The sequence below is a fragment of the Salvelinus fontinalis genome, chromosome 11, assembly GCF_029448725.1.
Source record: "Salvelinus fontinalis isolate EN_2023a chromosome 11, ASM2944872v1, whole genome shotgun sequence".
Classification (NCBI taxonomy): Eukaryota; Metazoa; Chordata; class Actinopteri; order Salmoniformes; family Salmonidae; genus Salvelinus; species Salvelinus fontinalis.
Window position 1 is genome coordinate 46,189,391 of NC_074675.1, and position 20,595 is coordinate 46,209,985.

Genomic DNA, 20,595 nt, shown 5'->3' on the forward strand with positions numbered 1-20,595 from the left:
ATAGATGGGCAGACAGGAACTAGCATGACTGTCAAGAGGTAAATATAGATGGGCAGACAGGAACTAACATGACTGTCAAGAGGTAAATATAGATGGACAGGCAGGAACTAACATGACTGTCAAGAGGTAAATATAGATGTGCAGACAGGAACTAACATGACTGTCAAGAGGTAAATATAGATGGACAGGCAGGAACTAACATGACTGTCAAGCATGCAGACACATGCATGTCACTCCTTCAGTCCAGTCCTGTGTGAGTGTGTGAGTCCAGACACGTGCATGTATACAGACGCACACACACACAGTTCCCCCTCCTACACACACACACACACACACACACACACACACACACACACACACACACACACACACACACACACACACACACACACACACACACACACACACACACACACACACACACACACACACACACACACACACACACACACACACACACACACACACACACACACCCTCCCTCCATGTGTCCAGTCCCGGCGAGGTAATCATGGCCATTGATGTCATAGGTTAATGGCTGTTTGTTCCACAACAACCTTCACAGTTGATTACTCATCCCCTGTTCAGACAGCAGGCGGACAGGCTGGCACACTGGAGCCCTGCTAGTCCTGTTACACTACACTGTTGTCTGTTAAACCAGGACCATTACACAAGCCTCAATGCTAACAGCTAACATCTCACAGCAATGCATTACAATGTATCTATGAGAAGCTAGTTTCTGGAGAAAATACTGTACTAAATAAGGAAGTGTACGGTGTCTTCTAGTGAGAGAGAGAGAGAGAGAGAGAGAGTGAGAGACATTGTGTCACACACAGAAGACCGAAAGGTGGTGGTGGAAAGGGACAAGGAGAGACATGGGAGAGAGAGAGAGAGGGAGAGAGAGAGAGAGAGAGAGAGATAGAGAGAGAGAGAGGGAGGGAGAGATAGTGAGAAAGAGTGAGAGAGGGGGAGGGTGAGAGAGGGAAAGAGAGAGCGAGAGAGAGTGAGAGTGAGATAGAGAGAGAGAGAGACAGAGAGAGAGGGAGAGATAGAGAGAGAGAGAGAGAGAGAGAGAGAGAGAGAGAGAGAGAGAGAGAGAGAGAGAGAGAGAGAGAGAGAGATGACTGACTCAACCTACATATAAAGAACGTCCTAGCTAATGGAAGTAAATCTGCACACCATTATCTAAATGTCCATTGGTGTCGTTCATCAAAAGATTTAGATCTTTTAGATTTGAATGCGGTACAGGATATTCAGATTTGGATTTGTTATTATTATTGTTCTACTACAGTATGTAAATTCTTTCTCTGAGATACAAATGTTTTCCATTGAAACCGCTAGAATTTCAGTATTCATCTAACCTATTTCCATACCCAATAGCTCAAATGACGGCATGCATACTGTAGCCATTTCTTTTAGTACAGGCCTTAAATTGAATTCATGGAGGTAGCAGGGCTATGCAACTAACAGCTTATTTAAATGCTTCATGACCATGAACTATGTTATTAACCTACCTCATTGACTTTCAGATTGTGGAGTGGCTTGGTTAAAAATGAACGCCAGCAACATTTAAATTGGAAACCATTTTTGGGCAAAGCTGTGGGGGATAGCTTTCTGTACTTGTAAATAAGCCCTATTCCCGTGAATACGGTGCCAGCCATTTAACAGGGTCCATATTGTTTTGTAGGGGACAATAAAAATGCTATTGATTTGTTTCATCATCTGGTGAATAACATTTGTTAAGAGGATGGATGGTGATTGAGATTCTGTGATGTGCAATGGACAGACTTGCAACCCATCTGGGCATGTCTCTCTCCGTGTTTCAGTATTACAGCAATAGAAGGCTTTGTTGTGATATACTGCTGCAATGGTTGAGAAGTGGTTTCTATAGCATGAGATGATCACTTGGCTCTGCTTTTTCCCAGATATGGGGATCAGGCTGTCTTTGACATTGATCGTATTTGTCTCCTTAGCCTATGATATCATATTTACTCTGATATCCAAGGAGAGCGGGGCCCATCTCAGATCTAATGAAGGGTGTGCGTGCCAGCCAGTTGTAATGCCGCCAGTCTGCTAACAGCTAGCGCAACAACCGAGATGAAAGATGTGATGAACAACAGAGAGTGGTGATTAAAACACAAGAAGACAGCCAGACAAGATCCTCTCCGACTCTCACTCTGTTTTCTCACGCTCTCAATTTCTCTCTGTCCATTCCCCCTCTCTCCCCCTCTTCTCCTGTTTTGCTTTCTCTCTACCCCCCTCTCTCTCTCTACCCCCCCTCTCTCTCCACCACCTCTCGCTCCACCCCATTCTCCCCCTTGCTCCATCCTCTCAGATCCCCATCCTCACAGAAAAAACCTCTCTCTCTCGCTCTCTTTATCTCCATCTCACCCTCTTCCCTCTCATCTATTTCCATATTGAAAACAGAGCAGACCTTTTCTCCTCTATCATCTCTCCCTCTTGGGGAAAGTAGGCTTGGCTGGCAGTCAGTTGAGGACACTGTCGCATCCTGCCACCACAGCAAAACAACCCCAGCAGCCAAAACATGGCCTGATTTGCCAGGGGATACGAGGGAGGGGGATGGGAGAGGCGGCCACATAGAGTGTGACCCCCAGCCATGATTATCCATTATCCATGACCCTGTAGGCCAATTATCACGATAAGGGACAGAGAGGAGGGCCAGGTGGGTTGTTATCAGACTGCTTCTCTAACACCTGCACCCTCACTGTAAGGTGTGTGGTGCCTGTTTGCATGCATGATGAGATCAAATCTGTTGTTATCTAGCCTAGCAGTGAAGGGAGGGGAGGTGTCGAGTGGAAGAGCGATTGATCCTAATAGTGAAGGAGGTGAGAAATGAATCTCTCTCTCTCTTTCATCTCTCTCTCCTTCATCTAATTAATCTCCCTCTTCATCTTCCTCTGTCTATCGCTTCCTCTATCTTTCTATCGTTTCATCTCTCTATCTTCCTCTTTCTATCGTTTCATCTCTCTATCTTCCTCTGTCTATCATTTCATCTCTCTATCTTCCTCTTTCTATCGTTTCATCTCTCTATCTTCCTCTTTCTATCATTTCATCTCTCTATCTTCCTATCAATCCGTCTCTAACTTCCTCTTTCCATCTCTTCAGCTCCCTCTCTCTTCATCTCTCTCTCCCTCTCCTGGTGGATTTAGTTGATTTGGACCACGTCACCCAGCATGCAGGAGCAGCGTTGCCCTTGGAGACCCCATCATTCTGCTAAGGGAGTATGAACCCAGACAGCATCAATGTGCTGTTGCTCCTCTCATTACACCTCCCATAACAAGCCTATATTTAACCTGTCTCTCTGTCAGCCTATTGGGTTGAATGGGCTGCCATCTCACCATGCAAGTTGAATACTAAGAGACGAGGGGTGTATCTCAATGCTGTTAAGTGGCTTCCATTCCTTGTGTTTTCATCTCCATGATCACTGATCTGGCATGGCCTAAAATGGTCAGGCACATATGTTGAAAGCCTATTAAATCCTTTCACTTGTTTGTGTTAAAAGTATACATGGAAAGGAAGCCATGGAGGAGTATTGACACACCCAAGGAGATGAGTTGTATACCATCTTACCAAGCCATTAGGGCAGTGAAAAATGGTACGACATGGGGACAGGTAAGGAATCTTCTGTGGCACCATGCAGGGCTGGTGGGCAGGGTGGAACCATGGGCAGGGTGGCACCATGCAGGACTGGTGGACTGGGTGGCACCATGCAGGACTGGTGGACTGGGTGGCACCATGCAGGACTGGTGGACTGGGTGGCACCATGCAGGACTGGTGGACTGGGTGGCACCATGCAGGGCTGGTGGACAGGGTGGCACCATGCAGGACTGGTGGACTGGGTGGCACCATGCAGGGCTGGTGGACAGGGTGGCACCATGCAGGACTGGTGGACAGGGTGGCACCATGCAGGACTGGTGGACAGGGTGGCACCATGCAGGGCTGGTGGGCAGGGTGGAACCATACAGGGCTGGTGGACAGGGTGGCACCATGTAGGACTGGTTGACAGGGTGGCACCATGCAGGGCTGGTGGGCAGGGTGGAACCATACAGGACTGGTGGACAGGGTGGCACCATGCAGGACTGGTGGACTGGGTGGCACCATGCAGGACTGGTGGACTGGGTGGCACCATGCAGGACTGGTGGACAGGGTGGCACCATGCAGGACTGGTGAGCTGGGTGGCACCATGCAGGGCTGGTGGACAGGGTGGCACCATGCAGGACTGGTGGACAGGGTGGCACCATGCAGGACTGGTGGACAGGGTGGCACCATGCAGGGCTGGTGGACAGGGTGGCACCATGCAGGGCTGGTGGACTAGGTGGAACCATGCAGGACTGGTGGACTGGGTGGCACCATGCAGCACTGGTGGACAGGGTGGCACCATGCAGGACTGGTGGACAGGGTGGCACCATGCAGGACTGGTGGACAGGGTGGCACCATGCAGGGCTGGTGGACAGGGTGGAACCCTGCAGGACTGGTGGACTGGGTGGAACCATGCAGGGCTGGTGGACAGGGTGGCACCATGCAGGACTGGTGGACAGGGTGGAACCATGCAGGACTGGTGGACAGGGTGGCACCATGCAGGGCTGGTGGACAGGGTGGAACCATGCAGGGCTGGTGGACAGGGTGGAACCATGCAGGGCTGGTGGACAGGGTGGAACCATGCAGGGCTGGTGGACAGGGTGGCACCATGCAGGACTGGTGGACAGGGTGGAACCATGCAGGGCTGGTGGACTAGGTGGAACCATGCAGGGCTGGTGGACTAGGTGGCACCATGCAGGACTGGTGGACTGGGTGGCACCATACAGGGCTGGTGGACAGGGTGGCACCATGCAGGACTGGTGGACTGGGTGGCACCATACAGGGCTGGTGGGCAGCGTGCCCTGGTGCCATAAGTCAAGGGGAGAGGTAAATGGGGGGAGAGATACTCCATGGGCGTCGTGCCACCCTCCTTAAATGATCCTCACTTTTAGTTACACCACCACCACCTTTTACTGTCTTTCTGTATGTGACACACTGTCTCTCCCTCTATCTCTCGCTCTCTCCCTCGTTCTCCCTTTCTCTCCATGTCTCTCCCCCTCTCCCTCTATTTCTCTCTCTCTCGTCTGTTGTTATGTCTCTGCTTCAGTCCTCACACCTCATTCTATATCTCTGAGCTACTGTTGGTCGATTTGTCTCCTCTCCTCCAGCTCTCCTCTTTCTCTACGTTGCTCTCTATTTTGGGTGAATAGTGTGAAGTAATGGGTCTGACAGAGACAGTAGAAGAAACTTCTAGACTGGGGAAACACTGAGGCGGGTACACTCAGTGCACTCCCAAAAATGTAATCTCCCTCTAATTGTAAGGTCACAGTCAACCTTATACTCCATTATACTGACTGGCACCCTTTCAGACTGGCCTGTCAGTCTACGTATTACCCTTGTGGAAAACTGGGCACATATTTTGTTCACTTTGGTCGTTTTGGGCAAAGAAACATAAGCAATATTGATGAATTGTATTTTCACTGCAGACTAGTGTTCCCTTACTATTGGGCTAGCTTTCAACAGACTTGGAAAGGGAGTTTTGAAAAACGTACACTGATAGCCAACGTAACCACATGCGTGTGCACTTGTACACGCTCATTCCGTTTCAGCTCTAGTTAGGAAAATGATTATGTCGTCCTTTGATGTGCTTCAAAGGTCTACATTATTAGGTCACTTCTGTTTAACATTTGACGAGGTATTTGGTAAATTTCTGATTTAAACATGCAGCGAGCCGGAAAATGTGTACAAATGAAATGAGAACACATATGCGGAGGACACATGGATATTTGCGAACGTTTTTCCAATCTTCTAAACGTGCCTCGGTAATGTTGTGACGTCATATCTCAGTTCCTGAGTGTAGCCATCTTACCAAGTGTCTTCTCTCTCTGTGTGCACGTTGCATATCCAGTGACACAGGACATTTCATAGGACACGTGACGACTGTCCTAACCAGTTGTCATTTAACCAAAGTGCATCATCAAAAATCAAACAAACATCACTGACATAATTCTAGCTATTACGTTCATTTCATAAAGAATGCAGCTCATTGCAATGGGTGCAGAAATTAAGACACGTGGCCTAATACATGTCATCTCCTCAACAGTTGGCTGCTTGGAATGAATTTGGCCCTGAAGAGAGTCTGGGTATGAAACGATCATTGAATTAAGCTCTGACCGCCACTCAAGCATTAAATTGCCTTAAAAGATGATTTAATTTCATCGGAGCATTTGGTGAAATGAAACTGTTATACAAGGCAATGTCAATACATGTCCAAACTTGAAATGAACTCTACTGTAGTGTGGACTACTATCATAACTGATTTTATACAGCGTCACAATTATAGTACATGATGTCTTGTTAAGTGTTGCTCTCGATAAGGACCCAATACATAAAACATTTTATAACACATATAACATATGAATCTTTATGCATACATATGTACCACTTACATATGTATACAGTACGTTGTATACCTATATTTAAGCAATAAGACACAAGGGGGTGTGGTATATATTGGTCATATACCACAAACGCCCGAGGTGCCTTATTGCTATTATAAACTGGTTACCAACGTAATTAAAGCTGTAAAAATACATGTTTTGTCATACCTGTGGTATACGGTCTGATATTCAGGGCTCGAACCACACAGTTTATAAATGCCCGTATAGCTAAATACCGATCCTACACCCCTTGTTTTTCTCTATGCTAGTACTGTAGTCTGTTTCTCTGTCTCTGTGCTATGAAACGGATGTCCTCTGTGTGACACAGGGAAGTCACGCCTCAAAGCTCAGCGCAGGGTGACACACAGACACAGAGGTGTTACAGCGAGCAGGTGACACACAGACACAGAGGTGTTACAGCGAGCAGGTGACACACAGACACAGAGGTGTTACAGCGAGCAGGTGACACAGAGACACAGAGGTGTTACAGTGAGCAGGTGACACACAGACACAGAGGTGTTACAGCGAGCAGGTGACACACAGACACAGAGGTGTTACAGTGAGCAGGTGACACACAGACACAGAGGTGTTACAGTGAGCAGGTGACACAGAGACACAGAGGTGTTACAGCGAGCAGGTGACACAGAGACACAGAGGTGTTACAGCGAGGAGGTGACACACAGACACAGAGGTGTTACAGCGAGCAGGTGACACACAGACACAGAGGTGTTACAGCGAGGAGGTGACACACAGACACAGAGGTGTTACAGCGAGCAGGTGACACATAGACACAGAGGTGTTACAGCGAGCAGGTGACACACAGACACAGAGGTGTTACAGTGAGCAGGTGACACACAGACACAGAGGTGTTACAGCGAGCAGGTGACACACAGACACAGAGGTGTTACAGCGAGGAGGTGACACAGACACAGAGGTGTTACAGCGAGCAGGCGACACACAGACACAGAGGTGTTACAGCGAGCAGGTGACACAGAGACACAGAGAGGTTACAGCGAGGAGGTGACACACAGACACAGAGGTGTTACAGCGAGCAGGTGACACACAGACACAGAGGTGTTACAGCGAGCAGGTGACACACAGACACAGAGGTGTTACAGTGAGCAGGCGACACACAGACACAGAGAGGTTACAGCGAGGAGGTGACACACAGACACAGAGGTGTTACAGCGAGCAGGTGACACAGAGACACAGAGGTGTTACAGCGAGCAGGTGACACACAGACACAGAGGTGTTACAGCGAGCAGGTGACACACAGACACAGAGGTGTTACAGCGAGCAGGTGACACACAGACACAGAGGTGTTACAGTGAGCAGGTGACACACAGACACAGAGGTGTTACAGCGAGCAGGTGACACACAGACACAGAGGTGTTACAGCGAGCAGGTGACACACAGACACAGAGGTGTTACAGTGAGCAGGTGACACACAGACACAGAGAGGTTACAGCGAGCAGGTGACACAGAGACACAGAGAGGTTACAGCGAGGAGGTGACACACAGACACAGAGGTGTTACAGCGAGCAGGTGACACAGAGACACAGAGAGGTTACAGCGAGGAGGTGACACACAGACACAGAGGTGTTACAGCGAGCAGGTGACACAGAGACACAGAGAGGTTACAGCGAGGAGGTGACACACAGACACAGAGGTGTTACAGCGAGCAGGTGACACAGAGACACAGAGGTGTTACAGCGAGCAGGTGACACAGAGACACAGAGAGGTTACAGCGAGGAGGTGACACACAGACACAGAGGTGTTACAGCGAGCAGGTGACACACAGACACAGAGGTGTTACAGTGAGCAGGTGACACACAGACACAGAGGTGTTACAGCGAGCAGGTGACACAGACACAGAGGTGTTACAGCGAGCAGGCGACACACAGACACAGAGGTGTTACAGCGAGCAGGTGACACACAGACACAGAGGTGTTACAGTGAGCAGGTGACACACAGACACAGAGGTGTTACAGCGAGCAGGTGACACACAGACACAGAGGTGTTACAGCGAGCAGGTGACACACAGACACAGAGGTGTTACAGCGAGCAGGTGACACAGAGACACAGAGGTGTTACAGTGAGCAGGTGACACACAGACACAGAGGTGTTACAGCGAGCAGGTGACACACAGACACAGAGGTGTTACAGCGAGCAGGTGACACACAGACACAGAGGTGTTACAGTGAGCAGGTGACACACAGACACAGAGGTGTTACAGCGAGCAGGTGACACACAGACACAGAGGTGTTACAGCGAGCAGGTGACACAGAGACACAGAGGTGTTACAGCGAGGAGGTGACACACAGACACAGAGGTGTTACAGCGAGCAGGTGACACACAGACACAGAGGTGTTACAGCGAGCAGGTGACACACAGACACAGAGGTGTTACAGCGAGCAGGTGACACACAGACACAGAGGTGTTACAGCGATCAGGTGACACAGAGACACAGAGGTGTTACAGCGAGCAGGTGACACACAGACACAGAGGTGTTACAGCGAGCAGGTGACACAGAGACACAGAGGTGTTACAGCGAGCAGGTGACACACAGACACAGAGGTGTTACAGCGAGCAGGTGACACAGAGACACAGAGGTGTTACAGTGAGCAGGTGACACACAGACACAGAGGTGTTACAGCGAGCAGGTGACACACAGACACAGAGGTGTTACAGCGAGCAGGTGACACACAGACACAGAGGTGTTACAGCGAGCAGGTGACACACAGACACAGAGGTGTTACAGCGAGCAGGTGACACAGAGACACAGAGAGGTTACAGCGAGCAGGTGACACAGAGACACAGAGGTGTTACAGCGAGCAGGTGACAGACAGACACAGAGGTGTTACAGCGAGCAGGTGACACACAGACACAGAGGTGTTACAGCGAGCAGGTGACACACAGTGGCACTCACACACAGCCTACATGTTCCTGTGCCCCCACGTTTGGTCTATCTGGGCTGTGTGTGTGTGTGTGTGTGTGTGTGTGTGTGTGTGTGTGTGTGTGTGTGTGTGTGTGTGTGTGTGTGTGTGTGTGTGTGTGTGTGTGTGTGTGTGTGTGTGTGTGTGTGTGTGTGTGTGTGTGTGTGTGTGTGTGTGTGTGCTTATGACCCTATACTCTACTTCATGCGCAAATATGTGTGTGTGTCGGATCGTGTGTGTACAAGTGGATGGGACAAAGGGCGTGACATTAACAGAAGGGTCTTGAGAGAGCCACATTGCTCACCATATGTCACAGCACATCTCATTGCAGAGTGGGTGGTGCTGTTAGGTGGTGAAATATCACCCTCCATATTGATACACCACCAAACTAACCTGACTGGCTAACTCTGATTCACTTCCTAGCAAAACACGCCCATTGGGTTACAGAATATCACTTACAGTGCAGGGAAGAATCTCACCCCAATTCACATAGGGAATAATTGGCATCATGTCTGCAGGAACACAAGTATTTCGCTACACCTGCAATAACATCTACTCAATATGTGTATGCGACCAATACAATGAGATTTAGTCCTAAATGGCACCAAATTCCATTTAGGGTTCTCGTCAAAAGTGCTGTATAGGGAACACAGTGTCATTTGGGACGCAGCCTATCAGTGAGTTACTGGTTATAACTAAGGGAAGAAGGAAATATTGGCATATCGGCTAAATCATAGGTATTCAAATGTTACCCTACGAGGTCCGGACTACTGCTGCTTTTCTGTTCTACCTGATAATGAATTGCACCCATCTGATATCCCAGGTCTGAATCAGTCCCAGATTAGAGTGGAAGAATTGAAATAAGCAGTGAAACTGGCTTCCAGGTCCAGATTTGAATTTGAGGGCCCTGTTATGGGAGCATGGCTGCATTTACATATGCAGCCCAATTCAGATTTTTTTCCCACTAATTGGTCTTTTGACCAGTTAGATCAGCGTTCTTGGCAATAATTGGGCAAAAGATAATAATTGGGCTGTCTGTGTAAATCTATAGCAGATCTATGATAAGTAGAGCTAAGTAGAACAAGTTGAGTTTCCACAGGCTAATCCACTCCTTTCATCGTCTGAGGGGAAATAACCAGGAGAATTCCCTCAAACTACCGTACTACCACTCAGAAACACAATGAAGCGGAAAATAGGCCATTCACTTGTTGGTCGAGAGATGTGGGTGTGTATACCCTCTGCTGGAGAAAAATAACCCTCCTAAATCCTTCTCTTTTCCAGAGACTTTTCCATGTGTTATCATGACATCTAGTGTTGGCTTGGTTGTAGTATGTTGTGTCAAATCCCTCCCACTATTTCAAAGTGAGTCATGCCAGCAGCAATAGAGAGAATGAGGCTATTCGTCATCTTATGACTCTTTCAGTATGCTGGTGGAGATGGCATGAATACAGGGCCTTTGGAAAGTATTCACTCCCCTTGACTTTTACACATTTTGTTGGTTTACAGCCTGAATTCAATTGCGATTTTTTTGTCACTGGCCTACAAACAATACCACATAATGTGGAATATTGTTTTTAGAATTATTATTTTTTTTATTTATTTTTTTACACATGAATAAAAAAATCTAAATCTGAAATGTATTGAGTCAATAATTATTCAATCCCTTAGTTATGGCAAGCCTATTTAAGTTCAGGAGTAAAAAAAACGCTTAACAAGTCACATAATAAGTTGCATGAACTCACTCTGTGTTCAAAAATAGTGTTTAAAACATTATTTTTGATTGACTAATTCATCTCTGTACCACACACATATAATTATCTGTAAGGTCCCTCAGTCGAGCAGTGAATTTTAAACACAGATTCACAAAGACCAGGGAGGTTTTCCAATGCCTTTCAAAGAAGGCCACCTATTGGTACAGTAGGTGTATTTTTTTTTAAAGTAGACATGGAATATCCCTTTGAGCATGGTGAAGTTATTAATTAGACTGTGGATGGAGTATCAACACACCCAGTCACTGTAAAGATACATGCATCCATCTTAACTCAGTTGCTGGAGAGGAAGGAATCCGCTCAACAGTGGTGTAAAGTACTTAAGAAAAAATACTTTAAATTACCACTTATCTCGTTTTTGAGGCTATCTGTACTTTACTTTACTACTCAGATTTTTATTTTTTATTTTGTTTTACTTCACTACATTCCTAAGGAAAACGATGGACTTTTTACACATTTTCCCTGACACCCAAAGGTACTCGTTACATTTTTAAAGCTAAGCATATTCCAAAACATGCATCCTGTTTTTGCACAATGTACTAAAGTCATACTGCAAAAAATGTGGCAAAGCAATTAACTTTTAGTCCTGAATACAAAGTGTTATGTTAGGGGCAAATCCAATCCAACACAATCCAACACTCTCCATATTTTCAAGCATAGTGCTGGCTGCATCATGTTATGGGTATGCTTGTAATCGTTAAGTACTGGGGAGTTTTTCAGGATAAAAAAATTACGAAATGGAGAGTTTTTTGTGTAGAGCGTTGACAAACAATGACAATTAGATCAATTTTAATCCCGCTTTGTAACACAACAAAATGTTAATATTTGCTGAATATATATATATGTATATTGCTGCGTATGTGGAATGCTTGTAGCACATACAAATATAGATACATATAGATACTGGCACTTTAAAAAAAGTATACATTTGTGCACTCAAAGACAGACAGACAGACAGACAGACAGACAGACAGACAGACAGACAGACAGACAGACAGACAGACAGACACACACACACACACACACAGCAGGTTTCCACACACAGCAGGTTTCTCCTTAGTCATAGTGGGGCCTGCACTTACCTTGTCTATTGACATGTTAACAGTGACAGTTTGCTGTCGTTCTCTCAGCATACATTGAAATACTTTTGTTTGTTCCCATGAACGCTGTATGTCTGTCTACTCTAGGGGGCTGTGCCCTCAATGGAGTCTACATTTTTAAATTGACATTTTAGACATTTAGCAGAACCTCTTATCCAGAGTGACTTACAGTATTGAGGGCAGTAATTTCACATTACGTATAGTGATTTCACATGATGCATTCCAACACCAGCACACGTAAAACTAATCAACTAAACAGCCCTGTTCATTTGACTTAAATGAAAACCCAATAGTAGGTGGGCATTCACCAGTGTGTGAGTATGTGGGCAGAGAAAGTGAAAGTGTGTAGATTGGAAAGGGAAATGATAGAGATATGCCTACAAAGCTATTGGGTCGTTCCACCAATAGGTGTCTTTTGAGTAGCGTAACTTGGTGGGAAAAAATTATCTTTGATTTCACCTAATTTGAACATTCGGTCATGAATTGCACATGTTCAAATGAAAAAAAACGAACTGTCCCATCTCAAGAGGTAAACAAATAGAAAAGACTATAGTAAGTGCCTATTAAGCGGCAAATAAAGTAACAGGGTTGACTGTAACAGGGTTGACCGTAACAGGGTTGACCGTAACAGGGTTGACCGTAACAGAGTTGACCGTAACAGGGTTGACCGTAACAGGGTTGACCGTAACAGGGTTGATGACTTCATCTTAAATCTGCCATAAATCCCCCTGTAACAGGGTTGACCGTAACAGGGTTGACTGTAACAGGGTTGACCGTAACAGGGTTGATGACTTCATCTTAAATCAGCCATAAATTCCCTTGTAACAGGGGAAAATAGGCTTGTTGTGTGCAACAGGGAGGGGCAATTGAATGCAAGCTTCATAAAAACATTTAACTTGTTAAATTGTCGTGCGTGACAGGGTTGAAATGTAATGCTCAACCCACTCAGTTTTCCACCACAAACACTAGAAAATGGCCAGAATGAGTGGAACCAGCTCGACTGCTTTTACACTACAATTTGGCTATTGGATGTTCAATGTTTCTTAAAGAAACAATATCCAAAAAGGGTTAGTTTAACCATATTAAAACGAGAAGTTCACATAACAGGTTTGAGCTTAACATGAGGGAAAGGGTCTTTTGACCTTAAAATAAATAACTAAACACATAAAGTAAAGAATAGTCTTCTGTTGGAGTTTGTCAAAGCAATAAAATAATTGGGGCTTTACAATGATGGTTAAAACTTGGGGTTAAATGGGGCAACATTTTCCTAGATGCCACTTTAGCAAGTATTTATTCAAATAAAAAATTATATTTATTGAATTGTCCATGTGGTCTATATTAAAAGGCACTTCATTTAATATAACAGGCTTTTAACATTCTATATTTGTGCACAAGACCTACTTAATATATCAAAGGGAAGCACTCATTTCATGGAACGACCCTACTAATGAAATGAGCAGGGTGGAATAGAATGAAATGAACAGTCAGAAGTTCAAAAAAGGGGGGAAATAAGAGGGGGTTTATAAGAAAATTATATCATGAAATGAAAATGGAAAATCCTAGTGTGGTCTCAGAGGCAGAATAAATAGCATAGGATGATAAGATAGAGTATTGTATAACCAAAGAGGATAGATTAAAAAAATGGCAAAGATGACAAAGAGAGATAGCTATCACTTGTTTAAAAAAGGGCTGGTGTAAAAAGGGCATCACAAAATAAATGTGATTGGATTGATTGACTTGAATGCATTTATAAGGGACACATTGCACAGAAGACTGTTGATACAATCAGCAGAAAAATATAGATATAGTCATAAAAATGCATAGAACCACTTACTGAGGTTACAGTCTATCCTGATACAATCTGGTGGGAGAGAGAGCGAGATGGTGAGATCATATCAAAAAGAGAGAGGAGAGAAAGAAGAATAAAAGACAGAGAGATAATAACATTTTACATCCTTCAAGGTACATTCTGCAGACAACCAAGCATTTTGCTAGGGGCCACCATCCGGGGACAGAGCTACGAGTCAGGATCACCCTTTCCCACACCTCCGTCATCATCATCCCCTCACCATCCACCCCTCCCACCATCCACCCCTCCCACCATCCACCCTCCAAAAGTCCCAATGCACCACAGAAGGCAAGCTATTCACTCAATCCTTGATACAATAAAGCTCTCTCTCTCTATATATATATATCACTGTAGGCCCACTTAATGGCAAGGGGACAATGCCAATTCAATAGGTTGAGGATGATACATGTACATTATACATTAATTAGATTCTTGATACCTTGTGATGGACTACCCGTTAGATAGGCAAAATAATAAATAATAAAAATATTTCTAGAAATAGAGTTAAGAAAATATTTACTAAATAAACTAAAGTAAAAAAATCATAATTTAATCAATCAAAAAGTATCACAATAAATGTGCCTAACAATAACAAAGCTACATCTAGGGGGTACCCGTACCGAGTCAATGTGCTGGGGTACAGGCTAGTCGAGGTCATTTAGAGAGTCATTATTCCTATTTCCTCGAGTAGCTTTTATCAGAAATGGCTTAACCATGTGCAAACAATGGCTCCATGGCTTTGTGGTTGTGGGTTAGAAACAGCTTGCCTTTTGTAGCCCCTCGGGTATGGAAACCAACAGCAGCAATATTAGGAAAAGGGTGATCTGCACACTCCAGCCACAGCGCACACTTGTACATCTGGATATACTAAGAGCCATGCTAGAATATGCTCTCAACATTTGATTCACTCGTCTTTAGTCTACACAGCTTCCTCTGAAACGCATGTCCTCTGTTAGAACATTGTAAAATGGCCGAGCTCTGTTATTGAGTTAGTGGTCTCTTCTGCCCTCTGGTGGCGACAGGCTGTGTGTGCGTGTGGCTGAGGAGTGGTCTCGAGCTGTCAACCGCTACAGAATAGATGACTCAAACAGCCAGGAACCAGGCTCACTGTTATAGGGGAGGATTGCGACTGCAGATATGAATGTGATTATCCATTCGTCAATGACAAAATTGTTCACAGCTTGTGAGAGTGAGGTGTACAGTATGTTAACTAATGTGATTTTATGGAGTTTGGACTAAAAAGTCAAAAAAGAAAGCAAGTATTAGAGCATTGTTGTAATTTATGCAGCTGTGTCTTAGTCACAGAACGCAGAATGATTGATTTAAAACCATCTAATTGTAGATTGATAATCTAATCATGCAGTGTCATCATCCCTGATCACAAGTCGACATTATCAGTGCAAAGTGTGTCCCTCTACACCGTTTCATATTGATCAATTAACTCATCTTTAATTAGGCCTATCTTAATGGTAAGCAACATATCTCCAAGATCATCCTCTGATTCTATAATGATTCCACCTCCAATTAATTTCCTCCAAACAAGCTATGAATAGAAATGTTGATGTGGATTTGACACCTCTGGGCATTGTGGGATTTTGGATACGTTACGGAGACAGCTAATAGGAGGAGGTAAACTAATATCTGGTTCATTTGGACACATTAGCACTATAGATTAGCATTTAGCTTCATTAGCTATGTGTTTAGGGGGGGGCGTGATTGTTCTGGGCCAAGGCGGATGTGGGTATGTGTGTGGGTGCTGAGGCTCGCAGGGCTGAGTAGCATTGCCGTCACAGGACCTCCGACTGTGTGTGTGTGCGTGCATGTGTGTGTTTGTGGATTTGTGGGTGTAGCTGTGTGTAGCTGTGGGACAACACTGGACTCTGAGCCGGTCTCTCTGACTGTTTGATCCAAGGGCCGCAGACATACAGGCCATTGAAGGGATGAAAAGTTCCATCTTCTGAGCCTTGGCCAGGTGAGAGATGAGAGAGAGAGATGAGAGAGAAAGAGAGAAAGAGAGAGCGAGAGAGAGAGCCAGAGGGAGATGATCGAGAGCCAGAGCGAGAGAGAGAGAGCCAGAGGGCGGCAGTGAAATGAACAAAGAGTCAGAGAGAAAGTAGAGAGTGAAAGCGAGAGAGAGAGAGAGATTGAAAGGGAAAGAGAAGGGTAAGATAGAGATAGATGAATATGCTATGGCATTATTGGAGGAACCATCCTCTCCACCACCACCTCCTGTCACTAAGTTGGGGGCCCACACTCCTGTATCCCAGGGTGCACCTGGGCCCCGTTTCTCCCCGGCTCCTGCTCTCTCCCTTTAAAAGATGGAAGACAAAGGGGTGGGCACCGTCACTGCCTTAGGTCACAGCAGTCTGCCAGGAGTCCAAACTTCTGGATGTTGGCAATGAAGCCATTTATCTCCTTCCCCAGAGTCAGATGAATCATGGATACCATTTTTTTGTCTGCAGTTTGAAGGAAGCTGCTAACTAGCTCTAGCGCAACTGCTAATTAGCGTTTGTGCAATGACTGGAAGTCTATGGTATCTGCTAGCATGCAGGTACCCATAGACTTCCAGTCATTACACTCCGGCTAGTTAGCATTTGCTCACAAACATATCTGTAATTTCCATCATACTGGACGCAGAGAAAATGGTATTGACGAGTTCATCCGACTCTGGGGAAGTAGATCGTATCCCTTTAAGGCTTAGCGCTGTAGAATAATATGTTTCTGTTTCCTTATCCCATGTCATCGTTTTAAAATACATCAATATATTACTGCCTTCCAGTCTTTCTTTTTTGTACTAATTTAGAAAGATGTTAGTGTATATGTGGACAATAATGTCTCTGACTTTACCATTGTCTATAGCACCCTCTACTGGCAGACTGTCTGAACAACCAAACCCCTTTATGTTCCTTTAGCTAGAGATATCTCCATAGGGACCAGGGGAGAAACAGAGCAGAGAGGCTACAGGAGTAGGTCTAACCAGGGAAGCAGAGACAGGAGGCAGGCTTGCAGTGACAGACAAAGGCTCAGGTTTACGGGGTGGACATGGAGTTTGACGGAAGGGGTTAAGAGAAAATCAGAGGTTGTCATGGTGGGGTTGCCATTGGCTACCTAGGTTGACGGTCAGCTTGATCCTGCCACCGTCCAGCTCTAGCCGCAGGGTGTCTGCGGACTCTTTGGAGGTGGTGGCCATGAGGAGGCCGTAGGCCCTTTGGGACATGAACCGTAGCGCCACGTCCTCTGCCTCGGTGTGCATGGTGCCCGGGATGAGGATCTTCAGGTACATGCTGCTGTCGTAGCTCAGCACCGTGGCCTCTGTCAGGGGGCGGGGGTATGGAGAGGAATGTAGAAGCATGCACACATGAGCAGACGCAGATACAGGTTCAGACAGACAGGCACATACATTATGGAGTGACACGACGTTTAACAAGACAACCAGAGATTACAGATCTGATATTGTAGTTTTCCCAATACACACATTGACACCCAGTGCAGAAAGGTCTTCCAAGGTTAGCACCATGTCTTTTCTTGGACTAGAGAGGACAGTAAAGTGTTAGAACAACACTAAGGGTGGCAGGTAGGCTGGCGGGTAGGAGCGTGGGGCCGGTAACCAAAAGGTTGCTGGATCGAATCTCTGAGCTAAAAATCTGTCGTTTTGCCCCTGAACAAGGCAGTTTTTCCCCTGAACAAGGCAGTTAACCCACTGTTCCCCAGTTGCTGATGAAGTAGATGTTGATTCATGGAGCCCCCCCCCCCCCCCCCCCCCCGCCCGCACCCCTCTGAATCAGAGGTTAAATGAGGAAGACAGTTGAAAGCATTCAGTTGTACAACTGACTAGGTATCCCCCTTTCCCTCTAATACAACTAACAGAAGATATGATGGAGATAATATCATAGACACGAACACCAAAACCCCTGCAGCTGACTTTACGTAGATCCCGTCTGAAGAGATGATTGACAGCTTGCCTACGGAGGTCTCTCTGTATGTGGGTAAACACATGTTGCCGTGGGCTAGGCTGATCCACCATGGGGACTTCCCTTATATTTTGGACGCATATGGTTTGGAGCACAAACCAAATGCTTTATTCAGACCACTGAAATCCACTTTAACGCAAAGCATATCGCCTTTTGGCAAACAACTACTTGCTGTTGAATAAAACGGCCGACTCAAAAGGTTAGTTTCCAATCTCACTGTATTATTGAAGATCAAGTCCCACTACTTAAACACTAATATTGAGTTAGACCACCCTGGTCAGACAAGCGACAACAAAGCACAATATTGTGTAACTCTTTTTCATACACTTGCAGTATAAGGTAAACACACTAGAGGGCAGGGAAGCACCACACAAAAAACACAGCTCATCAGAAACAAACATTATACCAAAACTGGTACAAACTGACCGTTCGTTCGATGATGTTCAGTCCTTCACTGCCTTGATTTCAATCCAGACTCTTGTTACCATTGATACGCCTACAACACAGCATCTCTGAGCTGTGCATTTCTAGCGTTGCAAAAAGTAGCCAATTGTCAGACTTGAGTAAAAGTAAAGATACCTTAATAGAAAATAACTCACGTAAAAGTCACTCAGTCAAATACTACTAAAAGTCTAAAAGTATTTGGTTTTAAATATACTTAAATATCAAAAGTAAATGTAAATGATATAAATCATTTTAATTCCTTATATTATGCAAAACAGATGATTTAATTGAATTTACTGACACCCAGGGGCACAATCCAACTTTCAGACATCGTTTAGAAACAAAGCATTTGTGTTTAGCGAGTCTGCCGGACCAGAGGCAGGAGGCATGACCATGTGTTCTCTTGATAACTGTGTAATTGGACCATTTTCCTTCCTGCTAAGAATTAGAAATGTAACGAGTACTTTTGGATGTCAGGGAAAATGTATGGAGTAAAAAGTACATTATTTTCATTAGGAATGTAGTGAAGTAAAAGTAAAACTTTTCAAAACTATAATTAGTAAGTACTTCAATGTATTTTTACGTCGCACCACTGCATTTCACCTGGGTCTCGAAGGAGATGTTACATGCTTTCCTTTAGTGCAACGACAGCCAACAGCCTACAGCTAATTAGAATGGATCAGACAAACGTAGCCGCCAGCACGTTGTGTCACCCCCGCACAGACAGACAGAGAGCAGCCTCGCACCACCTGGATGTATGTGACAAGCCCAGATGGTGACAGTAAGCATCGTCGCTCTACCGAGCTCCACAAGCCTCCACCAGCCTCCCACCAGTTCAGTCAGCTAGCTCCCCACCCCTGCCAAGCCAACGCAAGACCAAATGCCACCCATCCCCAAGTGCACAGCTCCTTTTAGCACACTGTAGCTGGTGGATGCTTTAGAGTGGCACCAAGATAAGTCAGCCTCATCATCTAAGCCTATTATGACTAGGGTTAGCTCGCTTGTAAGCATGAAACCAAATGGAACTTAATCCCCACGGATCCCACTTCTGACATCGTCTCCCCACGGATCCCACCGCTGCCAAAAAATGTCCCCATCCTGTTTCATCACCACCTGTTCCCCCACTGCCCCGTTCTTCCCCAATTTCCCAGCCACTCCTCACCTATTTCACAGTTGCTGCCCAGGTAGCCGGTGCCGGTGCAGTCGCAGATGTAGCGGTTCCATCCCTCTTTACACAGGCCTCCGTTCCCACAGGGGGTGCTGCTACACCTCTTCTGCAGCTCGCGGGTGCAGAAGCTGCTAACGCCCGGGGAGCTCTGGATCTCGGCCAGGCGGCGCACGTCGCGGCTCTTGCCGTCGATGAAGAGGTCACGGATGCAGCCCACGTAGCCGTAATTGAGCAGGGCGGTCCAGACCTCGGGGGGCAGCACCAGGTCAGAACGGGTCTCGGGGAGACCTCCCAGGAACATGTCACTGTCCAGGTCTAGGATCTCACTGCCCTCGTTGGAGTTGAAGGGGATACTGCGGCTGTTCACTGAGATGGAGCCTAGGAGGAGGAGGAGAGATAAGGGGGTATATACATGATGTCAAGTGTGTATGTGTGTGTGTGACCGTGTTTGAGTGTATGTGTTGAGTGCTTTTGTATGTTCTTGTGTGTTTGTGTTGAGGCTGTAATCGATTGGCTGGAGGGGAAATGACCCAGGAGTATACAGCACGGTTGAGAGTGGATGAGACCTGGGCTCCTCTTGGCTGTGATTTACCAATGAAAACGCTCTAACAGGAAGGACAGGGTGTGATCAGAGAGACTCTCTATAGGAGCATCCCAATATGGGGATTAGTTAGGATGTATGAGGAGGCTTCCCACACACTCTCTCTCAAACACACGCGCGCACACACACACACGCAGGAACGCAGACACGTACACACACACATGCACAAACACACAGACACACAAAAACATAAGTGCCTATGTGCATCATGCACATTCCTCAGGGGACAGTACTAGGAGAGAAGACATGGATATGACAGGACTGAGAGAGAGGCAGGC

General features: G+C 46.0%; 1 protein-coding gene across 13 annotated transcripts in view; it reads right to left on the reverse strand.

The window, feature by feature from the left end:
* Positions 1–20,595, reverse strand: part of LOC129865839 (neurexin-2-like) — a 1,012,026-nt gene that overhangs the window by 526,269 nt on the left and 465,162 nt on the right. For 10 of the 13 annotated variants that reach the window (XM_055938873.1, XM_055938872.1, XM_055938870.1 and 7 more), the window contains 3 exons: positions 19,711–20,094; positions 17,242–17,445; positions 14,119–14,145 (listed from right to left, as the gene is read on the reverse strand). In XM_055938873.1, the coding sequence (XP_055794848.1) occupies positions 14,119–14,145; positions 17,242–17,445; positions 19,711–20,094 (615 nt within the window). The remainder of the gene's footprint in view (positions 1–14,118; positions 14,146–17,241; positions 17,446–19,710; positions 20,095–20,595) is intronic. The other 3 variants (XM_055938878.1, XM_055938874.1, XM_055938868.1) reach the window with 1 other exon arrangement.